Source organism: Cydia strobilella, chromosome 24 (assembly GCF_947568885.1).
Source record: "Cydia strobilella chromosome 24, ilCydStro3.1, whole genome shotgun sequence".
NCBI lineage: Eukaryota > Metazoa > Arthropoda > Insecta > Lepidoptera > Tortricidae > Cydia > Cydia strobilella.
Window position 1 is genome coordinate 2,341,173 of NC_086064.1, and position 22,397 is coordinate 2,363,569.

Below are 22,397 nucleotides of genomic sequence, written 5' to 3' on the forward strand. Positions count from 1 at the left end.
TTCTTTATTTTAATTGGGGCTTTGTACTAGTAGTAGTAGCAGTAAACACTTTATTGCACAAAACAACACTAGTTATTGGATAGACTAAATAAATATATATAAAATATAGCAGGGGAAATTAATAACACTGTGTCATTATTGATTTTTAAAGCTGTATTAAATAGTAGGGGAACAACATGCCTAAAGTATCTATATAAATAAATAATTATCAGGGGACATCTATCTTACACAGATCAACACCCACTCATAGCTTTGCTTAGTTTGGGGCTAGCCACACTAAGCAAAGCTTGTACTATGGGTGCTAGCCGACGATATACATACTTATATAGACAAATACACACTTATATACATAGAAAACACCCATATCTCATGCAGGAACAAATATTTGTGTTCATCACACAAATAAATACCCTTACCGGGATTCGAACCCAGAACACACAGGCAGGGTCACTACCCACTAGGCCAGAACGGTCGTCGAATTATACAAGATTTCGCTTTCAAAACACAATCTGCCAAAATATATTTATATAGTTGAAATTCCTGAAATCCACTAGCGATACTAATATTACAAAATCAGCAGTCAAGAGGCTTAAAGGCATAATTCTGTTACATAAATGTTAATTAATTAATTATATAGATTGCTCTCCCTAAATAATACGGCTTAACAGATTTAAGTATTTAAATACCTGAAGGCCGATCCCGATTGAAATTTAAAATAAGTTTTTGGCAAAAATTTAATTTTTACAAGCTTTTATCTCTGACTGTACTTTTCTTTTCACAGGCAACTAATTCAAATTCAAATTCAAATCACTTTATTGCCAAAACATGATAGTACAGAAAATAGCAATACAACAATACAATACAAAAGTTCTAGTTTAAGTATAGTGTTAACTTATTCTAGGTTAAATACTAACTTATTGTCTAATCTAATAGGTAATCAAATTCTGCAATACATGTTGGCCATGGGTACCAAGCTCAGCATGTGCTAGACTGAAGTCCAGCGCTGGTTTTCAGTTAGGCCCCTTTTTTTTTAATACTGATCGAAACAATTCCAAAAACCCCAAACACAAGGTTTCGTTGTTTTATCACAGAGATTCTATGGCCCCCTCCTGTCTCCATCGTATCGCTTCATTGGAAGTCGGGAAGTCGGTCAAATTTAACTTGCAAGATATGACCCGTACAAACATAGTTACATACTTACATTGCAAGTATTTATAAGTAATGTGTTTTTTTATTTCCGTTAATTTTAAGGGGAGATTCTTCAGGTTAAATAAAGGTAATTTCTCTAAGAAACTAGTGTTTTAACTCTTACGGTTTTTGAGATATTCAATAAATAAATTTAATTGCTGAACCTGTGTAAAAGATTCTTCATTGCCTCCAAATTTTATTAATTTTTTAAGTTTCGTCAGTAAAGAGTTTTCCATTGATAACTATTCACTACAAGAAGGTTACTGAGGCAAGTTAGTTTGACAATTCCGACATTACCTACTTTTCTTTCATTATGTATCACACTAACTTTTACGTAACTCTAAAGGACCTTTTACAATGCAATATTCATTTATTTTGTATGAAAAAGGAAAAAAATATTTTTTTTTCGAATTTTACAAAAAGCGATATACCAGGTAGCTTCTATTAATGTACCAAGCAACGTATAGAATTTAACGGAAATCAAAAACAACACTCTGTATATACATGTATAAATTGCTTTTCAAAATGCGCAGTATTATTTTTTAATCATTTAGATTACTTTTTTTGTAAAAACTTACTAAAAGTAACAATGATATCAGTGAAGATGGAAGAATATCCTGAACCCACGCGGACTTAAATCTGAATCAGACTCCCTTGTATGTATATGTATGTACTGCACCGCCGCAGGGACATAATGCACATTTTCCTTAATTAGCTTCATTTGTACCGATTCAATGAGCTCTTTGTATCCACTTAAATAATTAGTTTGAAAACCGCAGCCAAATAACACTAGACCCAACTCATAGTGTTGTGTGTTATGTTCCCGCCGGTGAGTGAAGTGAAGTGGCTCTTTGGCACACGGCACCATGCCGCAAGGGAATTATTTTTAGTTATTTATTTTAAGATTAGTTTTATTAATTTTTAGATTTAATTATTTCGTTTTATATGTTAGTTACTTTCGCGAATTCCGTGCACGGCTGAGGAATGTTAGGAATGTTGGGCGTCATGACAGAGTGGTGTCATTTTCAACTTACGGGCGCGGCGCACCCCCCCTCCCCCCCCCCCCCAGTTCCTCGACCTCCGAATGGACGGAATTGGCGCGCGGACAGTACCTATATTACAAAATCACGTCCACAATGACAAACGATAAGAGCTTTATAATATGCATATACACCCTTAACAATTAATATACATAAATATCAAATACACTCGTTCAGAAAAAACGTGGAAAAAACAAGCCAAATTTATTTCTAGCAGCAAAAATGATGAATAGAAATAGCGAGACTGGTATACGATAATATAGCTTTTAGGATATGAGTTTTTTCAGAGCCCATGTGGGCCCATCTATGTGGGAATATTATTTTTAGATTATATTCTTATCTCAAGGGAGTGTTGGTATATTTTTGGGTTTCCTTACGCTATGCTGTTTATATTTGTATTTCAAACCTTGGCAATATTTCGTTAAATTCATCTATTTTCTGGGGCTGTATAATCTTATACGCATTCAAACAAAAAATAGTTTTCGAAATCGAAAATGGTCTTCCAGTAACATCTAAACATACATACATAAAAATCCGATGAATTTGACTACCTCCTTCTTTTTTTTACAAACTTTTATTCTATTTGGTTTCACCTGTATCGTTGTCTGTCTGTAATCAAATATTGCAAGTTAAATTTGACCCACTTCCCGGTTACCGATCAAGCTGGAAACTTGCATTCATTATCTGATAAAGGAGCAAGCGAGACATAGACTGTGAGACCTTAGTGTTGGATGATGTTGAACATTCTGAGTATAATATGTTTTGAAAAGATGTGTCCCGCCGAGTTTGTTGCCGGTCCCATATTGGGATACCCTCCTACAATTTAGGAGGGAATTAAATCTTCTCGGGTCCGTGGTGTAGGGTTGGAGCCGGCGTAGTTTTTATCGCGTATATATATATCTTTACTTGAAAATAATTGTAGTGTATAACTAGCCTTATGAACCGATTTTGCATGTACAACCGGCCTTAAAGTTTATAGTCTATGATTGTTCATTATTTTAGTATGTGGGTATTTTTGCACTTTGTAATTTTTCCTCAGTCACCCGTTGACCACGAACGCTGTAAAGGGTTCGAAACGTCGGGATGTATTATAAAATCAATATATGCGATATAATCCGTTTTCATAGTTTTATTTCATGAGTAACTATCGCGGTAACCGAAGACAATATTTTGCATTCATTATGAAAGTCGGATGACAATACAATATTAGGGTACCATCGAGCTGATGGCAGGAGGTGGCCTTAGGAATTCTGTGATAAAACGACGTAACCTAATTTAAAATGTGTTTGGGTTTTTTAGTATTGTCTCGACGAGTACTAGTTGCCTGTTGAGAGAAAAGTACAGTCAGCGATAATAGCTTGTTTCAAAAATGAAAAAAAAAACTTATTTCGATTTTTTTATTAATAAACGTGTTTGAGAGTCCCCGGCAAGCTCTGCCGAATTTCAACTTCCCATACAAACGGAGTTTCGTACGAAATAGAGCAAAATAATAAAATAAAATATTGTTTATTTCAGGCTTTCAGCCCATACTACAAGCACATGACGACACAGAATAATAATAAAAGCAAAATAAAAAGAAGAATGTCAACAATGATTACTAAAATGTAACTTAACTAAGTGTATACCCTACGTCATTTAGCCCAGTTATGGGACACTGGTGCATGCAATGACAACCAGTGTCCCATAAATGGACCGTCAAGCCTGTCGGCGACGACTGCCAGAAGGGCGCTGCCGCTGGCGCGCACACGCCGCGCTGCTGAGGTTGCTCTCTTGCGCATGGTGGCGTAAAAACAATCCACACGCGCCTCCGCGAACATTCCCGAGGCGCTGCAAAACCTCGGCAAACGCAGCAGCGCCCTTAACGCATTATTGTATTGAACACGAAGAGCGTTGTATGCCAAAACAAGTTTTGTATGAAAAACTAAAATTTGCTGTATTTTTTAACTATGGTATCTGAAAACGGGACTTACTTACCTCCGACGTATCGCGGACGGTATTGTCCCCGTGTTCTCGGCTCAGCTAGATGTAGATAGCAACTTAAACCAGTATTTAAGACCACGAGGACAACGCCGTCCTCGAAACGTCGGAGGTAATATTAAAACTTCGTTACACGCGATTAAATTCCGTTTTCGTAAATAATATTGTGTAAAATTCGTTAAAGTATAAATCAGTGTTTTACAAATCTATTTTGTTTCCAGTACATAGCGTCATTCGATGAGGAGGGCGAGCAGACACCCGGCTGGCGCCGCGTCGGGCCCGAGGGTCTTTTGAACCTGGAGAAGGTGTACCGCACGCAGGCCGTCATGGATCACATAGCCAGCTTTCACCAGCACCATTATGCATTGGCGAGAAACAATACTCCTGTCTTTGGAGACTACTTAAGGTGAGACCTTTAGAGCGTTTTTACATTGTTCGATCCGATATCGTATGTAGGATTCTACATCCGCGTAGTCAGGCCGCGGCGGCACGCCCGGGTGCCGTCTTTAGCGCACACACTACAACAAGCATTATGCCTACACATACGCACACAAACAAATATTATCGGTCCGACAGCTGACGGGGGGCTCTGACATGACTGAATTTATAGGAAGCGCCTTTCCGATATCGGATGACGGAAGGCGCCTATGACAAAAACAGCTGCAGGAGAATGCCATTGGCATTAAGTTCGCCTTTTTGCGTTATTTATCGGTTTTTAGGTAATAATGATTTATTAAATGCATAAATAAATACAGAGAAACACATATAACTTACATTTTACTTCCTTCCGACATCCGATATCGGTTTGCAAAACACTGATTTAAACTTTCACGATTTTTACTCATTATTATTTATCTCCACGGGACTCCTCCGCCGTCCTCGAAACGTCGGAGGTAATTTTAAAACTATTTTACGCGATTAAGTCCCGTGGAGATAAATAATAATCCGATATCGGATCGAACAATGTGAAAACGCTCTTAGGTATGAGTGCTTTATCAGCGCTTGCTGACGGATATTAATTTAAACAAAAATCTACATTTTCGTAAATATATGGTTTGGTAGAATCATCTGAGTCCAAATTCAAAGCCAGCCTGCTAAAATTACTTGAATTGGTCTCAAAAAAATCTATACGAGACAGAGGCTTACGTATTTTGGAATTATTAGTAGATCTGTTGCAATGAGCTATGGCCACCGCAGACTCGTCTGAAATTCTGATCTGAATTTCTGTGGTTCCAAATAATTTGAATGTAAATATCCATCGCGCTGGATAAATTTATTCCTGAATATCATGTGCAAAGGAATTGGTTCTTCTATAGAGTTGTAGACATAGATATTTATGTTTCTTCTTTAAAATGTGTCGACCCTGATTGATCGTACCGATAAACATTCAGATCTGAATTTGTCTACTTACTATCAAGCCAGCAATCATCATCTTCATCTTCCTCGCGTTGTCCCGGCACTTTTGCCACGGCTCATGGGAGCCTGGGGTCCGCTTGGCAACTAATCCCAAGAATTGGCGTAGGCACTAGTTTTTACGAAAGCGACTGCCATCTGACCTTCCAACCCAGGGAAACTAGGCCTTGTTGGGATTAGTCCGGTTACCTCACGATGTTTTCCTTCACCGAAAAGCGACTGGTAAATATCAAATGATATTTCGTACATAAGTTACGAAAAACGTTTGGTACGAGCCGGGGTTTGAACCCGCGACCTCCGGATTGCAAGTCGCACGACGATTTCACTTACTATCAAGCCAATATATGATTATAAACTTAGGCTACCATTATCAACAAGCTAATGAAACTGGTACTGCAGATGTTAACGATTTGTGATTTGTTTATTGTGTTAAGTAGTTATGCCATTTACATTTGTTTTGGTACTTCCAGAGCAGCAATATCCTCATGCGACGAGCCTGTCTTCTCCCAACCCTCGCATCAAACCAGCTGGTCCTTCGAGAACGAAGCTCTATACGAGCTGGAAGGTGGAGGGTATTGCCCTGTCCAGCCGCTACCGCATGACCATGGAGTCACCATGTTTCCTCTGCAGCCACAGCATGGGGTTTGCATGGATCGACATGTCTTACAGGTAGGGATCTTGACTGTCTTCTCCCAACCCTCGCAACAAACTAGTTGGTCCTTTGTGAACGAAGTCATGTACGAGCTGGAAGAGGGAGGTTACTGCCCTGTCCAGACACTACCACATAACCATGACGTCACCATGTTCCCTCTGCAGCTACTGCAGCAGAGTTTATTTTTTTTCACTTCTCTTCAACCAGCTTTACTAACTGATAAATGTGCATTAAATAGCAATAAAACTGTGGAATGAAAACCTTTTGTCTCCAATGACTAACTGAAATGTATTTATCATAGATTATGCAGCATGGAACAGCGTGTGTGGTGGGGGACGCGGAGTGGGGCGGAACCGTCGCGCAACTGCGGCTTGAACGCGCATGCGCGATCCTCGCATGGTGTAGGACACAGCATAGGCCTCATGTTAGTCATGGTAAGTTGTTACACATCACATATTGGTTTCACAGTGCTTTGGATCACTGTTATGCTGTGAAATGTAATGAATTAAAAAATAAACCATCATTATCATCAAATATGTTCATTGTTCCACGAAATTCTAAGTTTTCTGAGACATCTGCTCTCTGGTGTCGATTTCACTTTTTGGAACCCTTCCGTCATTAACAAAAATCAAAATATTTGGGGCAGTGAAAGAGTAGAACGCGGTTTAGCTTAAGACACAAACTAAGGCTACTGATGATGATGATGATGATTCATTCGGTTCTTGTCTGTCTGATTTAATTTCTTGTCTTATATAACAATTCAAGTCTTGGAGACCCTTTACACCTCTAAGGATAATTTGATAATCGTTTTTTTATATATTTATTATATATATTTTATCTCTGACACCTAGAGACTTTTACATCTCTAAACAATTTTAGTAATTGTCTGTTGTTTGTATATTTTTTATTCGTTTTTTTTTTGTATAATTCGACATTTAGACTGGATACATCTCTGACAAAGTATCTAATATTTTATTGATTCCATATTTGTAATTGTTTTTTGTAAATTTTGGTTAATTTGGTTTTGTATTGCTTGTAAAAATTGACATGTAAAAGTGCCCCTGTGGCCTATTTGCTGAATATAATGTATGATGTTTGATGTTACTAAACGAAAGAGGTATGTCAGGATCGCAGCAAGTGGAAATCCGTGGTCTCTGCCTACCCCTCCGGGAAATAGGCGTGATTATATGTATGTATGTATGTACTAAACCAACCACCTATTTAACACTACATACTTCACGTTATTGTATATTATTATTTATTATTGTTGGGCTTTTATGATGAATTAAATATACAATTATAAATGAGTAATAATGCAATATGAATGATATTTAACCAAAGTTTTGTTTATTATAAAGATAAAGATAAAAGACATTTATTCGTGACGATCACAACACACGTACGAACATGTACAGACAACAACAGCAAGAAAAGAAGAGATCATCAAGTGTGCATCACGAAATGGACCCAACTCAGCATAATGCTAGCTATAAAGCCAGCGCTGGTCTTCCGTAGGGCCCATTCGGTGATGCCACGACAGATAACACACAAAGATACATATTAAAACATTACAAAGCTACACACATAGAATACCTAATTATGTACAAACATATTAACCAAACCAAAAAAATATACATGAAGAGCACAAACAAAAATAAAAAAACAAGTATACAAGAAAAAAAAAGAAAAACATTCAAGAAACAAACAAACAAATCCATAGACAATTAATAATTATGAATGCGACCATACCATCTGTCAAAAAACCAGCTTGCAGCTGCTAGCGCCAGCGGCTACTGGCAAAACTAAAACTGCCTGCAACTGCAAGCACGGTAATTATCATAATTTATTTAGCAATTTCCTAGTTCAATAATGTATTATTTGTAAATAGTTCAGTACCTAGTATTAAGATTGTTGCAGTGCCCTAACGGGGTATCATGTACCTACTTTAAAATGTTTTGTACCATCCTCTGTAATGAACATGATCGCAATAAAGATATATGAAATACTTACTTGGCTGACGCGCTGACCCAAAATGATTATCATATCATATCATATCATTTATTCCATTGTAATCATGTTCATTTGTACATACTGGTCTTACATATTGGTCAAGTAGGTACATGATACCCTGCTAGGGTGTACAATATTGGATCTTAAACTACTTATTTTGAACTTATACCTAGTTTTAATTTCTTATATAAACTTTAAATAAAATAGAATTATTGGCCTCCAACAGAAGAGCACGCCATTTTGGTAGGTCCAGAGCGGTATTATCACGCCAGCTTTCGCCGACGCCGAGCTTACGGAGATCTGCCTCCACTCTATCCGCCCAACGATATTTAGGATGACCAACAGGACCAGGTGGTAAACATTTTAAACATTTCATTTTTCTTCTAGGAGAAACCCCGTCGGAAAACGTGCAGCAGGCAGACGTCAGTTTATCATACAACCCCGAAGAAGCTATACCCCTGAAATACACGGCGAATCTGGCGCATGAGAACGAAGCAGGCATCGTGGGAGAGGAGGGGTAAGGGATTTCTTCTCAAAGATTCAAAGAATTTATTTGCATAGAACTATAGGTAAGTTATGAGAAGGTGTTACAAGATAAAAGAAATCCGTGCATTCGGTCTGCATGCAGGCGTAAAAATATTGTAAAATACAGGCAATATTTACAAATGCTTAAAATATAATATAGGTGATACAAAATTTGCAGTGATGTCAAAATATAAAAAATCAAGGATTACATAACTTAAAATGGATCTCTCTCGTGAAATTTTTGTATCTTTCTTTACAGAATCTAGTATTAATCTTTTTTTCCTGATGATGTACCACGTCAATAGCATCGTTATACTAAATTTCAGCCTTTGCCTGTTCCTATTTTTGAATTAAAAAATTAATAAAAAAAAAAAAAAAACATGAATATTTCGATGTAAGTTTCCCTTTCAATTGAATTCTTATATATTTTTGTGGATGACCGCTTTTCCATACAAACGTAGTCCCGATTTTCCTCCCTGGTTCTTGATGGGAAATATTTATGCATAATTTATCGTATATTATGAAATAAAACTATGAAAACGGATTATATCGCGTATATTGAATTTATAATACATCCCGACGTTTCGAACCCTTTACAGCGTTCGTGATCAACGGGTGACGGGTTTATCGTATATTAACCATAACTATGCCCCTTCATTTGACTTTTTTCGATTTTTTTATTATTATAAAAGTGAGGAGCGAAAAACAAATTCTATACAATTTTTTTAAAGGTCCTAATGCTTATAATAATTTAAAAAATTTAAATAAATCAAAGGGGGCATAACTGTGATTAATATACCTCAGATTGCGTACCTACAAATATTTTCTATAATACTGAAATAATCTGAAATAAATGTCATATATGTACGAAGGAAAAAAAATAGAAAATAATTTAATACTTTTCATAGAAAATAATTTAATTTGTTCTTAGAGTATTCTCTATAATGTTAATATCTAGATAGGAAAATGGGAACTACGTTTGTGTGGAAAAGCGGTCACTTGTCTTCTTCTTTCGTCTTAAATATTTTTTTATTGACAGTTTCATTGACCTCCAATGCGTGAAAGACATGCGTCTAAACGGCAAGCTACTGGAGCCCCGGGACCTTGCGGAGCTGGCGCACACGGCTCGACGTTTCGGCCTCGACAGCGCGCATGGCACGCACGTCATCTCGCTCGTGTACGGGAGGACGCTAAGCGATAACCGGACTGTGCACTTTATGCTGCCCGCTTATTTATATAGGTAAATATTTATTTGAAAAAAAAATGAAAAAAAAAATCAAGCTCCACCTTAAGAGCTCGTTCCCACTATGTCGGATGTCGGGACGATTTTTAATCGGGTGTCGTAGCGGCAGAACATTTTATATGAAGCTATTCACACACGAACGACAACGATTTTGTGTCGGATCCGACATAAAATATCGTGTGATTTGTCAGCCCTCCGTCCGGAAAAAAATCGTGTCGGCCGACCCCGCCCGCGCCGCACCCCCAGTGCCTCCCGCGCGTCGCATCGCGTTTGGGGCCTCGTTTGAACTGTCGTTAAAATGGCACCAGCTGCGGTTCGTGGCCGACAGCCGACTAGTGTGAACAGAGGTACCGACACCCGATTAAAAATCGTCCCGACAGCCGACTAGTGTGAACAGAGGCGCCGACACCCGATTAAAAATCGTCCCGACAGCCGACTAGTGTGAACAGAGGCGCCGACACCCGATTAAAAATCGTCCCGACAGCCGACTAGTGTGAACAGAGGTACCGACACCCGATTAAAAATCGTCCCGACAGCCGACTAGTGTGAACAGAGGTACCGACACCCGATTAAAAATCGTCCCGACAGCCGACTAGTGTGAACAGAGGTACCGACACCCGATTAAAAATCGTCCCGACAGCCGACTAGTGTGAACAGAGGCGCCGACACCCGATTAAAAATCGTCCCGACATCCGACATAGTGGGAACGAGCTCTGAGTTATCCCGGCTGCGTTCTAAAAGATTCTGGGCTCCGCTTTAAACTAAACCTTATTTTCTTAGTCTCATACTTTCCTTCAAATTAGGTTCTTAAGTTTGTTATATTGATTTTGGCCTTTTCAATGATATATTCTACATGTTTAATGAACTTTAACTTGCTGTCGATGATGACTCCTAAATATTTTATATGGCTTACAAAGGGTATGGGAGTGATATATATTTTTCTGGCTTTATTAGTGAACGCTATAGCCTGAGTTTTCTCGCTGCCAAACTCTAGTTTCACGCTGCGTCCCCAGTCAGTTATACGCTTTATCGCATCATTAGTTATGACTTGACTCTAATTGAATTGATTCTAAGAATCTCTTGTTCCCAGGGTATGGGCAGTGGGCCTCCACGCGGTCATCCGAGCCCTAATGAGCCAGGCTAAGCTGGCGGACCGGAGTTTGGCTTGGCTGAAGAATAAATACACGGCGCTGTATTATGAGGACGGGTGCTGCTGTGAACCGCTCGTCAGCGATGCTATACGGGTTAGAACTTAGTCTAGCAGTTCCAAAAGTCCAGGTTTCAGGTGTTATGGGCAGTTTCCACGCGGTCATTAGAGTCCTTATGAGCCGGGCCAAGCTGGCCGACGGGAGTACCGAGATATTTATAATAAATACACAGTACTGTGTTATGAGGACGGGTACTGGTGTGAGTCTTTCGTTAGGATAAATATTAAGTACTCACTAGTAGGTCCAGAAATAATCTAGCTGTCCAGAACGTAAGTCTAAAACGCAACTTAATAATAAGTTTTTTTTTTTTGCAAATAAACGAAAATCATGTTATTAAATATGCGCAATTTTATTTGTGTTGTAACTCATCAACGCTCAGTGAGTGGGAGAAGAACCACAGGGTCCACAGGGCATTAATTAAACACATTTGAACACAAACACACACACACACATTATCTAAACATATTTACACATTGCTTATTGTTACATTATTTTTGTATGTAACATATGAGTGTTTGTTGCCTAAATAAATTAAATTATATTAAAATATTTCTTTACAGGTATTCGGTGGACGGGAATCGACGTGCGGCAGCTCATCACATTCCACACCAGTCAAAGGGGCCTTTACAGATTCACACTCAGACTCCATAAGGAGTTCTGGCATTAAATTTAAGGTAGTCATCTAAATATTTTGAAAATATGTCTCACGATATACTTATTTAGATCAGTACGGTTTCTACTCACTATTATTTTTAGTCGCTTTTGATCTAATTATTTTGAAATGTGTCTCACGATAGTTTAATTTCGATTATTTTGAACCATTTTTCACTGAGTCTTGGTTTTTAGGGTTCCGTACCCAAAGGGTAAAAACGGGACCCTATTACTAAGACTTCGCTGTCCGTCTGTCCGTCTGTCATCAGGCTGTATCTCATGAACCGTGATAGCTAGACAGTTGAAATTTTCACAGATGATGTATTTCTGTTGCCGCTATAACAACAAATACTAAAAACAGAATAATATAAATATTTAAATGGGGCTCCCATACAACAAACGTGATTTTTTGCTATTTTTTCCGTAATGGTACGGAACCCTTCGTGCTCGAGTCCGACTCGCACTTGGCCGGTTTTTTCACCTACTTTTAATAGCCGTAACGTCGTAAGTACAGTCACGGAGTTTAATTGTTGAGCCACTTAGGATTAACTTTAAATTGGACATTTCATACCGTATTAAATACAGTATTAAAAACCAAATTAGCTTGAACCCTAAGTGGCTCAACAATTTAAGTCCGTAACTGTACTTATTGATTTGAAATTTTGCAAGTATAAATGCAGATGACAATGCAATAATGTGGTGTCATTGAACCGATTATGCAACTCTTCGGTGGCTACTTAAGATTAGGCTCATATGATCAATTTTGAGGCGTTCAATTCGTTGGGGGCATAATTTCAGTTGGCAATAATTAAGTTTGTTTTGAATGATTGGCAAAAACTTCTCATAATTCCAGATACTAAAGTTTCGAGGGACCAATCTACTACCTAACATAACCACCTAAAAAATAAATAAATAAATAAATAATAATAAATAAATAATATAGGACATTCTTATACAGATTGGCTAAGTCCCACGGTAAGCCCAAGGAGGCTCGTGTTATGGTACTCAGACAACGATATATATAATATATAAATACTTAAATACATAGAAAACACCCATGACTCAGGAACAAATATCTGTGCTCATCACACAAATAAATGCCCTTACCGGGATTCGAACCCAGGACCATCGGCTTCACAGGTAGGGTCACTACCCACTAGGCCAGACCGCTCGTCTTATCTTATCTTATCTTATAGTTTCGGGGGCCCTTACGGATACACTTCGACCCATAGGGATCTTTTGTGCAGTTACCCCCTAGGAAAGATCCGTCCGCTACTCAAGAGCCTTCCCCACCATCTCCATATGCCGGATGATGGACCTTATGGGTAGCTTTTTGAATTCCTTTGGTACCAGGTAGCCTGTTCCAAAGTCCTTCATTCTTTGTCTGGCGAGGGCGTGACATTCACACATAAGGTGTTCTATTGTCTCTTCCTCTTCGCCACACATACGACAATCGGTGTTGTCAGCGTGCCTCATCTTGGCCAGGATTGACCGCTCGTCAAACCTAATCTGCCTAGCTTTGAACTAAAATGGCAGTTTAATCGTAATCAATCAATCAAATCATTTATTTCAGTGAAATTGGGCAGACGGAGTTACAATGTAAATATTGTTCGTGACTAGGCGCTGCGTATTTTTGAGAATTCGACCTTTTCTTGGATGGTGAAATAAAATCCGAAATTTTACGTGCTTACTCTTATAATTCTAAATGCTTAATCTACTTGTACATGATTCGAGGATATTGGGGTAGAGGGGAACAATATGTCGTGACGTAGGGTGACGAAAGCGTATCTCGGGCTCCGTATTGGCCGCGATAGGTATCACGCGACATACGCAACTGCGTCTCTCCGACAAGGCGACAAGAGATGTCGCTGTGAGTCTCGTACGGAACAAATATTAAAAATAAACGATTATTTTCAGAAAAACAAATCTGCATCAGAACTGAAGACTGGTTCACCTAAAAGTTACGGTTCAACCCACACGTCTGGAACGAGGAGTGAAGACGAGGTGGTCATACAAGGATCACCTCGACATAGGTACGTTGTATAGTTAACGCTATCTCTACTGAGCTCGTTCACTTACGTACTAACAATGGCATTATGTTAAACAAAAGCCATTATGTCTTTTGTGTCTGAGCGCGTGGCCTTTGTGCCTGAGGCTCCCACACAATAGCCACGCGATCAGGCACAAAGGCCACGCGCTCAGGCATAAAAGAAATAATGGCTTTTGTTTAACAGAATGCCATTGTCAGTACAGGTAAGTTAACGAGCTCAGTAGATAGACCGCATACTATAATGTGGCAAATGTCCACTTTCCGTGTTTAGCAGTAACGATTTGGTTTACTGCGACATAAACGCATATTGCTTGTGTCAGCGCAACCTAACATGTATATATATAGGCAGGTATTTATAGAATATACGTTCTTATACGATCACACTTAAGGTGTTTCACTAAATACTCCCATCACTTGCTCGAAACAACATAACAAGCGCCATCTTGTTATTTGAACGTATTTACGAAACAGTTGAAGATGTAGTCTAAGAAAAAGATCTTTCCCGATTGTCACTACACCTTATGAAACAAAGTCCCCCCGCGTCTGTCCGCTTGTATATTTTTTTTAATTTTATTTATTTATTTCGAAAAAACACTTAGGACTAGGTATACAATATTTTCGCTAAACTGAAAACAGTTTGTTGGCGAATACGAGAGTCGCTAAACAAACTACTTATTACTCAGTATTAGGTTTACTTATTATTTATTTATGTATGTTCGCGATAAACTCAAAAACTACTGAACGGATTATTATGCGGTTTTCACCTATCAATAGAGTGATTCTTGAGGAAGGGTTGGGAGTATAATTTCTAACCCGTGCGAAGCCGGTCCTGTCGCTAGTTTGACAGTTCAAATAGATGGTATTGGTGCTGTGCTAGATTCTTGGTTGGTTTTGGAAAAATATGGCTTCAAAGTTAACACTTTCCCCTGGGACTAAATGCGAGATAACTCGATGAATTCAGGTTTTAATCCACTCGAAGTAACCTACAGATTATCATCATCTTCCTAGCGTTTTCCCGGCTATTTTGCCACGGCTCATAGAAGCCTGCTGGGGTCCGCTTGACAACTAGTTTTTACGAAAGCGACTGCCATCTGACCCTCCAACCCAGAGGGGGAACTAGGCCTTGTTAGGATTAGTCCGGTTTCCTCACGATGTTTTCCTTCACCGAAAAGCGACTGGTAAATATCTAATGATATTTTGTACATAAGTTCCGAAAAACTCATTGGTATGAGCCGCGGTTTAAACCCGCGACCTCCAATTTACAGTTACAGAATTATAATTTAACCCGAAGTTTATAATGGGAGGGTCCATTATAATTTCAAGGTTCCTTTTTAGCGTTCCGTACCCAAAGGGTAAAAACGGGACCCTATTACTAAGACTCCGCTGTCTGTCTGTCTGTCAACCGTGAATATATATACTATACCGTGAATCGTGATAGCTAGACAGTTGAAACTTTCACAGGTGATGTATTTCTGTTGCCGCTATAACAACAAATACTAAAAACAGAATAAAACAAATATTTAAGTAGGGCTCCCATACAGCAAACGTGATTTTTTGCCATGTTTTGCGTAATGGTACGGAACCCTTCGTGCGCGAGTGCGACTCGCACGTGGCCGGTTTTTTTTAACTTAACGATTGTTTCAGTTCATACTCAGCAGCAATGAGCCAGCACCATCCAGCTGCACCACGGCACAGCAGTCTTACGGCTGCAGCCACTAGCATAATGGGGGGCTCCCCAAATAGGAGTAGGTGGGTATTTTTTCATTTAAACATATGGCATATGTTAGGCAGTCGGAGACCAGTTTTAAGGTTGAAGACATTGGCTACGTCATGTATCAAGTTGTCCAAATCTTTAGTCATTCAAGACAAAGATAGATATAACTCCGTAATAGATGGATACAGTCTAAGGAAAAAAGAATTTTCTTTGATTCCAGTTTAAGAAGACTGGAAACCAGTGAGAGGTTCTGGGAAAATCTGAAACACCTACGGACGGGGTCGGTGGGATACGACACGCAACTCGACTTTATGGACTTCGTTGCACTGTTTCGGAGTTTCAGGTGAGACTTTAACTATAATGTATATTAGTCAGGAATATTAATTTTGTGTCAAACAGAAACGTCTGCGAACGATGGTATTAAGCTTATAAATAAATTAAAACACAGACAGTGAATATTTCCACTTTTAATTTATTACTAAGCTTTATAGCAAAGATAGATATAACTCCGTAATAGATAGATACAGTGTAAGGAAAAAACGTGCCTCGAAAATCACGAAATTTTGATTCTCGATCAGATGGCGCTACTACCTTTGACATACTCTCGTATAGAGTGCGTTGACGGTTTCGTTTGTTATTTAACAATTTTAACGCATATTAGTGAAAGAACATGGGTCAAAATCATATAAAAAAAATTAATGCAAATAAAAAAAATCATTCTTCATTTTTAGTTTTAATCGTGTGTCGATAGATGGCAGTGAATTTACTGTGGCTACAAAATTTACTATGACAGTACCGCTCTATCCTATTATATCCCGTTTGCTTTATAGTAAGAATAGTTCTAATAACGATTTTGTAGTGTTCACATTAATGTTCGATCGGACAGTATTGCCTTGATGTGGTTACGTATGAGAATAACCTTTTCGACGCCGTGTCAAACACAAAAGCTGTCACTCAGACCTCGTCACCGAAGTGTGAAGACTGAAGTTGAACTTTATGTATATGCACGTAGGTCGATGTTGCTCTGTGGTCTGTGACGGTTTAATCCGTCTTTGGCGTTGGACCTACGGTGCGGATATATCCGTCATTTGCGTCAAAAGTTACCTAAACACCTTTATTCTGCAGCTTGGTGATGCGATCGGAACTGCGAGACGTATTCGAGCAGCTAGCAGTGCCTCGAGCGCGGTCGCCGCTCCTCGCTGAGAAAAGCCGAAGCTCACCTGAACTGTTCCGAAGCAAGACTGCCTTCAGAACGGGTAAGTTACCTAACTCTTCGAACGGCACATTACTAACCAAAGCATAATCAACTCAATAAATAATTTATCACGTTCGAGTCTATCCACCGAAACCGTACAACGTCCTGCCTTGTCTCTTTAGCGCGTAGACGACGTCCATTGCAGTGACCGTTTTCCTCTTAGCGTGTTCAGTGTACGTCACAGCATCTCTGATGACGTTTTCTAGAAACACCTTCAGCACGCCGCGAGTTTCTTCGTAAATGAGGCCGGAAATTCTCTGAACGCCGCCACGCCGTGCAAGTCTTAACTGGCAGGCTTGGTGATCCCCTGGATGTTATCGCGGAGAACCTTTCTGTGGCGCTTGGCGCCTCCTTTCCCGAGCCCCTTGCCTCCTTTGCCACGACCGGTCATTGCGAGATGTTTACAGTTCGGCGGTTGATATGAGACTGCACGGCTATCGAATGGGGCGCGTTATATTAAACCTTGTCGAAATGCACGAAGGTTGGTATTGGGGTGTAACCGCGCGCGTTTGGCGGTCAAAGGGCTAAAGGCTTCTACAAACGATTTGCATTACGGCATTTGATTGATCGGTTGAATTCGTTGCACGTACTTAGCTTGCAATTACTTTATATCACATGCCATTTGTTGGAACGTAAGTCATCATTCGCTTGCCCTTGTCCCATTCACTTGGGGTCGGCGCAGCATGTCTTTTTCTTCCATACATCTCTGTCACCCGTCATCTCATCATTCACTTGCGTTAGTTTCATATCATCTTTCACACAGTCCATCCACCTTTTCCTCGGTTTTCCTCTCCTCGTACTTCCCTCCACATTCATTCTTAATACCTTTCTCGTCACATGACTTTCATCCCTCCGCATCACATGCCAGTACCATGCTAGGCGATTTGCCCTTACTTTTTCTGTTTCTGTTTTTCTGTTGGAACGTAAGTACAGGCCTTAAACCGAATAATTAAAGCCAGTAGCACCAACCACTATTAATTAGACTGGTCAGCGGCACACAGCAGAGAACTAAATTCCAAATTCCTAATTATATATATATTTGTTAAACTTAGGTAGGTACAATAGTAGGTTTTAAATGTATAATATATATTATCACTATGCTTGGCGACACATGGCACACAAAATTCAGTAAACGTTTTAAGTAGTTTTAAGCTGCAGCCCTTCAATCTTCGTGCGTTCCGACCAAGGGCCTGACACTCTTTGATAGAGAAAAATAGTATTATTGCTATTCCTATAAGAGGAAAGAGAAAATAGTGCCATGCTTTGTCCTTATCACCGACCGGGTGGCATCATAGGTAGGAGGCGATGGCGAAATACCGAAATTTATAAGAGTGAAAGAGAAACAATCCTATGCTGCCCAAATTTTATATAAAAATTCTTTCTCTTACCCCCGGTCGCTCGGTGGCACGTCTATAACTACTTGTTGTTGTCTATGGTTCCGACAAAGTTTACAATGACGCGCTGCGCACGAAAGGCATGTTACTTTTATAATACCTACCTGCTATGTAAAACCTTTTTATGTGCAAATAAATGATTATGATTATGAAAGAGTTCTTAGATTCTAGAAAAGATTAGTCTATTTCTTTTAGACTTACCCAATTCTCGAATGGTACCTATTAGACCAATATTATTAGTCCACGAACTGTAAAATCATATGGGTTACCATGGCAACACACTAATAATGTTAGGCTAATACCGTTCGAGAAGTGGGCCCCTGTTCTAGAACAAAATTAAAACCATTTGGTTCACAACTGTGGTATCTTACCTAACAATAGGAAAGTAATTACATGACATTTTCGTCTACAGGTCTTTTGACACGCAACGGGTCTCTAGACCTGGAACCGCCTAGCGACAAAGCAGCGAGAAAGAAGGCCTTTGATCTTCTTGCTGCTGCTGCTTTACCAGGTATATTAATTGGCTTGTTAATAGGGAATATTACGCGAAACTGCGTAGGGGGCGTCAGAGCGCCACTACCACAATCTGAGGGTCTATCGTGAAATAAGTTTTTTTTTATCTAACATCTCTGTCACTTGCATATTCGAGCGATAAAGAGGCAGATAGCGAATTCGGATTCGCGTTTCCCGGTCATATTTTATTATCTCTGAAAACTTGTCAAAAACCTGTTAAAGGTACAGTATGTATAAGTTACTCTATGGTTTACTAAAAAGGCTAGTCCTGCACTCTGGTGGCAGAACATTGCAGTAATATCCCCTATTAAATTGAATTATTTTTCTCAAATGTATGAATCTTGTATTTTGTACCTTTTCATGTAAGCCTGACCAGAAACCCATTTCAAACGGTAACTATTAGACTAATATTATTAGTTCACGAACTGTCAAATCATATAGGTTGCCATGACAACAAACTAATAATATTAGACTAATACCGGTCGAGAAATGGGGCCCTGTAATTTAATATTATCAATAAAATATGAGTATGAGTATTTAAGGTTACTCTTCGCATGTTTTTTGGTCTCTAATACGATATATACTGTAACTGTCAAACTATAATAAAAGTGCCACATGAAAATCATTTCGCGTACAGATTCTACACTTGTCATTCTAGTCGCCAGTCGTTGTTCTAGCTAGAGTTAGCCACTACGCTCAACATTCTACATTAGAATTACTCGCTAAGTTCGTAATTCTATTATCCCCTTTTTAAATTTTCGCGCCGTGAGGCACGCAGCCGTGAGGCGGCAAGTTTTCAATGTTAAAAATGGCAACTGCCGCATGCGCGGTTGGCGGAGAGCGTCCATTTCGATGGAATCTTTCCCCTTTCGGAACTCACGCGCAACAAAACTCATATTCACAGGAGCATGCCCCGATGTCGGTGGTAGGGTGCTATCTCTGCCCACCCTCGGCAAGTTCTGCGAGACCCGACAAAGCGAGCCTAAGACTGAACAGCAACTAAAGGATATTATTCAGGTGAGAACTACACTATTTATCGTGTGTTAATTATTCGTCCGTCACAATACATAAATTTTATATGGCGCAGTCGGTAGGTTCCCCGCGAACCATAAAGTTCCGTTCCTTCTCCTCACCGGTTGAAAGAGAGAACGTAATGTTTTAGTTCACGTTTCATCAATTGGTTTAATCAGTTTTTAAGGGTGTCCGGCAAGCTCGGTTCTCAATACAAACGTAGTTACGCTCTCATTTTAAAACGAATAGCTAGTTTGCTCTGAAACTTTGTACTTACAATAGGATAAGGTATTTCTATGTCTATAATTAGTTTATGTAGCTTCCATAGTTAAAAAAAATAAAGCGAATTTAAGTTTTTCACACAAAACTTGTTTTTGCTCTATTTCGTTTGGTTTATAAACTGGAGCTATATAAGCTAATTACAGAGGGGGTCCCTTTGTTTGACATAATTATTGAAAGTCATAATGTAATGATTGTCATATTATCGTTAGTCATAATTCTGAAACCGTTAACTTTTCAGGATTTTCCTCAGGTTATCCTATAGATAGGTTAGGTTAGGTTTGTTTTATGGCAATCCTGAAAGTTACGCGTTTCTGAGAAAAATCAAATTATGACTAATGAAAACGTGGACAAACATTACATTATGACTTAAAACCAAAAACTATATGGGAAATAATAGTGACCCTAATTACAGACCTAGATATAATGTCATTGTATGTGCAAAGTTTCATTACAATCCAACATGTAGTTTTAAAACGAGAACGAAACTCCGTTTGTATGGGAAGGTGAAAGTCGGCCGAGCTTGCCAGGGACTCTTACTTACTGCTGTGGCGCAACGACCCGAAGTGGATCTTGGCCTCCGACACCAAAAACCGCCATGCTACTCTGTCCAAAGCCGTTTCTGTCCAGTTGACGAGTTCGCCTCTTAAAGGCTTAAAGGTGTGCGGCTATCCGTCGGGAGTGGATGACGACAGGCGACCACAGGCCTCATTGGATGCGACCGCTCCCACGATCTGAGGCGCGGTCAGATCTGTGAAACAACGGGCTGTGGAAACCCACCTTAAGACTTTTCTAACAGCACAGTTTTCTCTCCACAGAGGCACGAGCCAGATCCCACGCTACGTGCCGAGAACTGTCTCTCGTTCGAGGGTTTCGTCCGGTTCATAACTGATAAGGATAACTATGCGTTCGTTCCAGAACAGAGGAGGAATAACTTTGCTCAGTAAGTGTTCATTTAATGTGACTATGTAAATTTATTTTTAATACAGTTGCTCAAAGTGCTACTTTACGTAGCTGTTTAGCGTGCGGAAAGTTGGTTTTCGCGAACTAGTGCTTTCCACTTTTCCAATTTTTTTAAATTTATACTTGATTCAATTCATGACTAACTTATTGATGAGTGTTAATATTAGTTTCCTTTAAACGTCGCAATTAACATAAAAACCTACTGTTAATGTAAGAATACGAAAAATATACATATTTCATATTTTATTACTTACCTCTTCATCATTATAACACGTTTATTTTTTAATATTGAATATTAAAAAACAGTTCTTAATAAGTTGTCTGAATGGAACGGAATAGCTATGGAAGGTAGAGGTAGGAATAGCTGCCGAAACGCCTGTCAAAGAAGAGGCGTTTTTAGGGTTCCGTAGCCAAATGGCAAAAAACGGAACCCTTATAGATTCGTCATGTCTGTCTGTCTGTCCGTCCGTATGTCACAGCCACTTTTCTCTGAAACTATAAGAACTATACTGTTGAAACTTGGTAAGTAGATGTATTCTGTGAACCGCATTAAGATTTTCACACAAAAATAGAAAAAAAAAACCAATAAATTTTGGGGGTTCCCCATACTTGGAACTGAAACTCAAAAATATTTTTTTCATCAAACCCATACGTGTGGGGTATCTATGGATAGGTCTTCAAAAATGATATTGAGGTTTCTAATATCATTTTTCTCTGAACTTCCAAAGTGGTAAAATGTGCCCCCCCCCCCCCCTCTGTAACTTCTAAAATAAGAGAATGATAAAACTGAAAAAAATATATGATGTACATTACCAATTTAATACGTCATAAATCGTAAACCTCAATTTACCTTTCACTTTCTTACTGCAAGCATGTTTTAAGTTTCCATAAGGAAAGCAACATTCGATATTGTTTTTATTTCTTATTTTTTCGCAACTGTAAGCCTCATTTTAGCATTCATCGTTCTAATTTTATGTCTACAGAAAACCTTCAGAAGACGAAGACCAAAGCCGAGAGCAAGCGAAAGAGATGTCGGGGCCGCTAAGCCAATATTACATCGCTAGTAGTCACAATACCTACTTGACGGGACACCAACTAAAAGGAGAATCTTCAGTCGAGTTGTATAGCCAGGTAAGTCTAGATCTTAATGTTTCGAAGGCGCTTGCGGATATATTTAGACCAATCGGGATCTTTTGTGAAATCTCCCCCTCAATAGCAACCTTTTTACCTAGCTTTTTAAACCATCTCTGTGTCGGATAATGAAGCTCAAGGGCAAACCTTTTCTTTTTCTGTCTGGCGAGGTCGTGACAT

General features: G+C 39.1%; 1 protein-coding gene across 1 annotated transcript in view; it reads left to right on the plus strand.

Annotated features, from left to right (window-relative positions):
* The window catches only part of LOC134752188 (1-phosphatidylinositol 4,5-bisphosphate phosphodiesterase epsilon-1-like), a 167,014-nt gene that overhangs the window by 93,346 nt on the left and 51,271 nt on the right, over window positions 1-22,397 (plus strand). Inside the window, exons 8-22 of the mRNA XM_063687800.1 lie at window positions 4,427-4,611; window positions 6,089-6,287; window positions 6,572-6,704; window positions 8,668-8,797; window positions 9,845-10,045; window positions 11,139-11,292; window positions 11,817-11,930; window positions 13,825-13,940; window positions 15,602-15,706; window positions 15,892-16,014; window positions 16,797-16,927; window positions 18,733-18,831; window positions 19,738-19,850; window positions 20,942-21,066; window positions 22,070-22,217. Of these exons, the coding sequence (XP_063543870.1) occupies window positions 4,427-4,611; window positions 6,089-6,287; window positions 6,572-6,704; window positions 8,668-8,797; window positions 9,845-10,045; window positions 11,139-11,292; window positions 11,817-11,930; window positions 13,825-13,940; window positions 15,602-15,706; window positions 15,892-16,014; window positions 16,797-16,927; window positions 18,733-18,831; window positions 19,738-19,850; window positions 20,942-21,066; window positions 22,070-22,217 (2,076 nt within the window). The remainder of the gene's footprint in view (window positions 1-4,426; window positions 4,612-6,088; window positions 6,288-6,571; window positions 6,705-8,667; window positions 8,798-9,844; window positions 10,046-11,138; window positions 11,293-11,816; window positions 11,931-13,824; window positions 13,941-15,601; window positions 15,707-15,891; window positions 16,015-16,796; window positions 16,928-18,732; window positions 18,832-19,737; window positions 19,851-20,941; window positions 21,067-22,069; window positions 22,218-22,397) is intronic.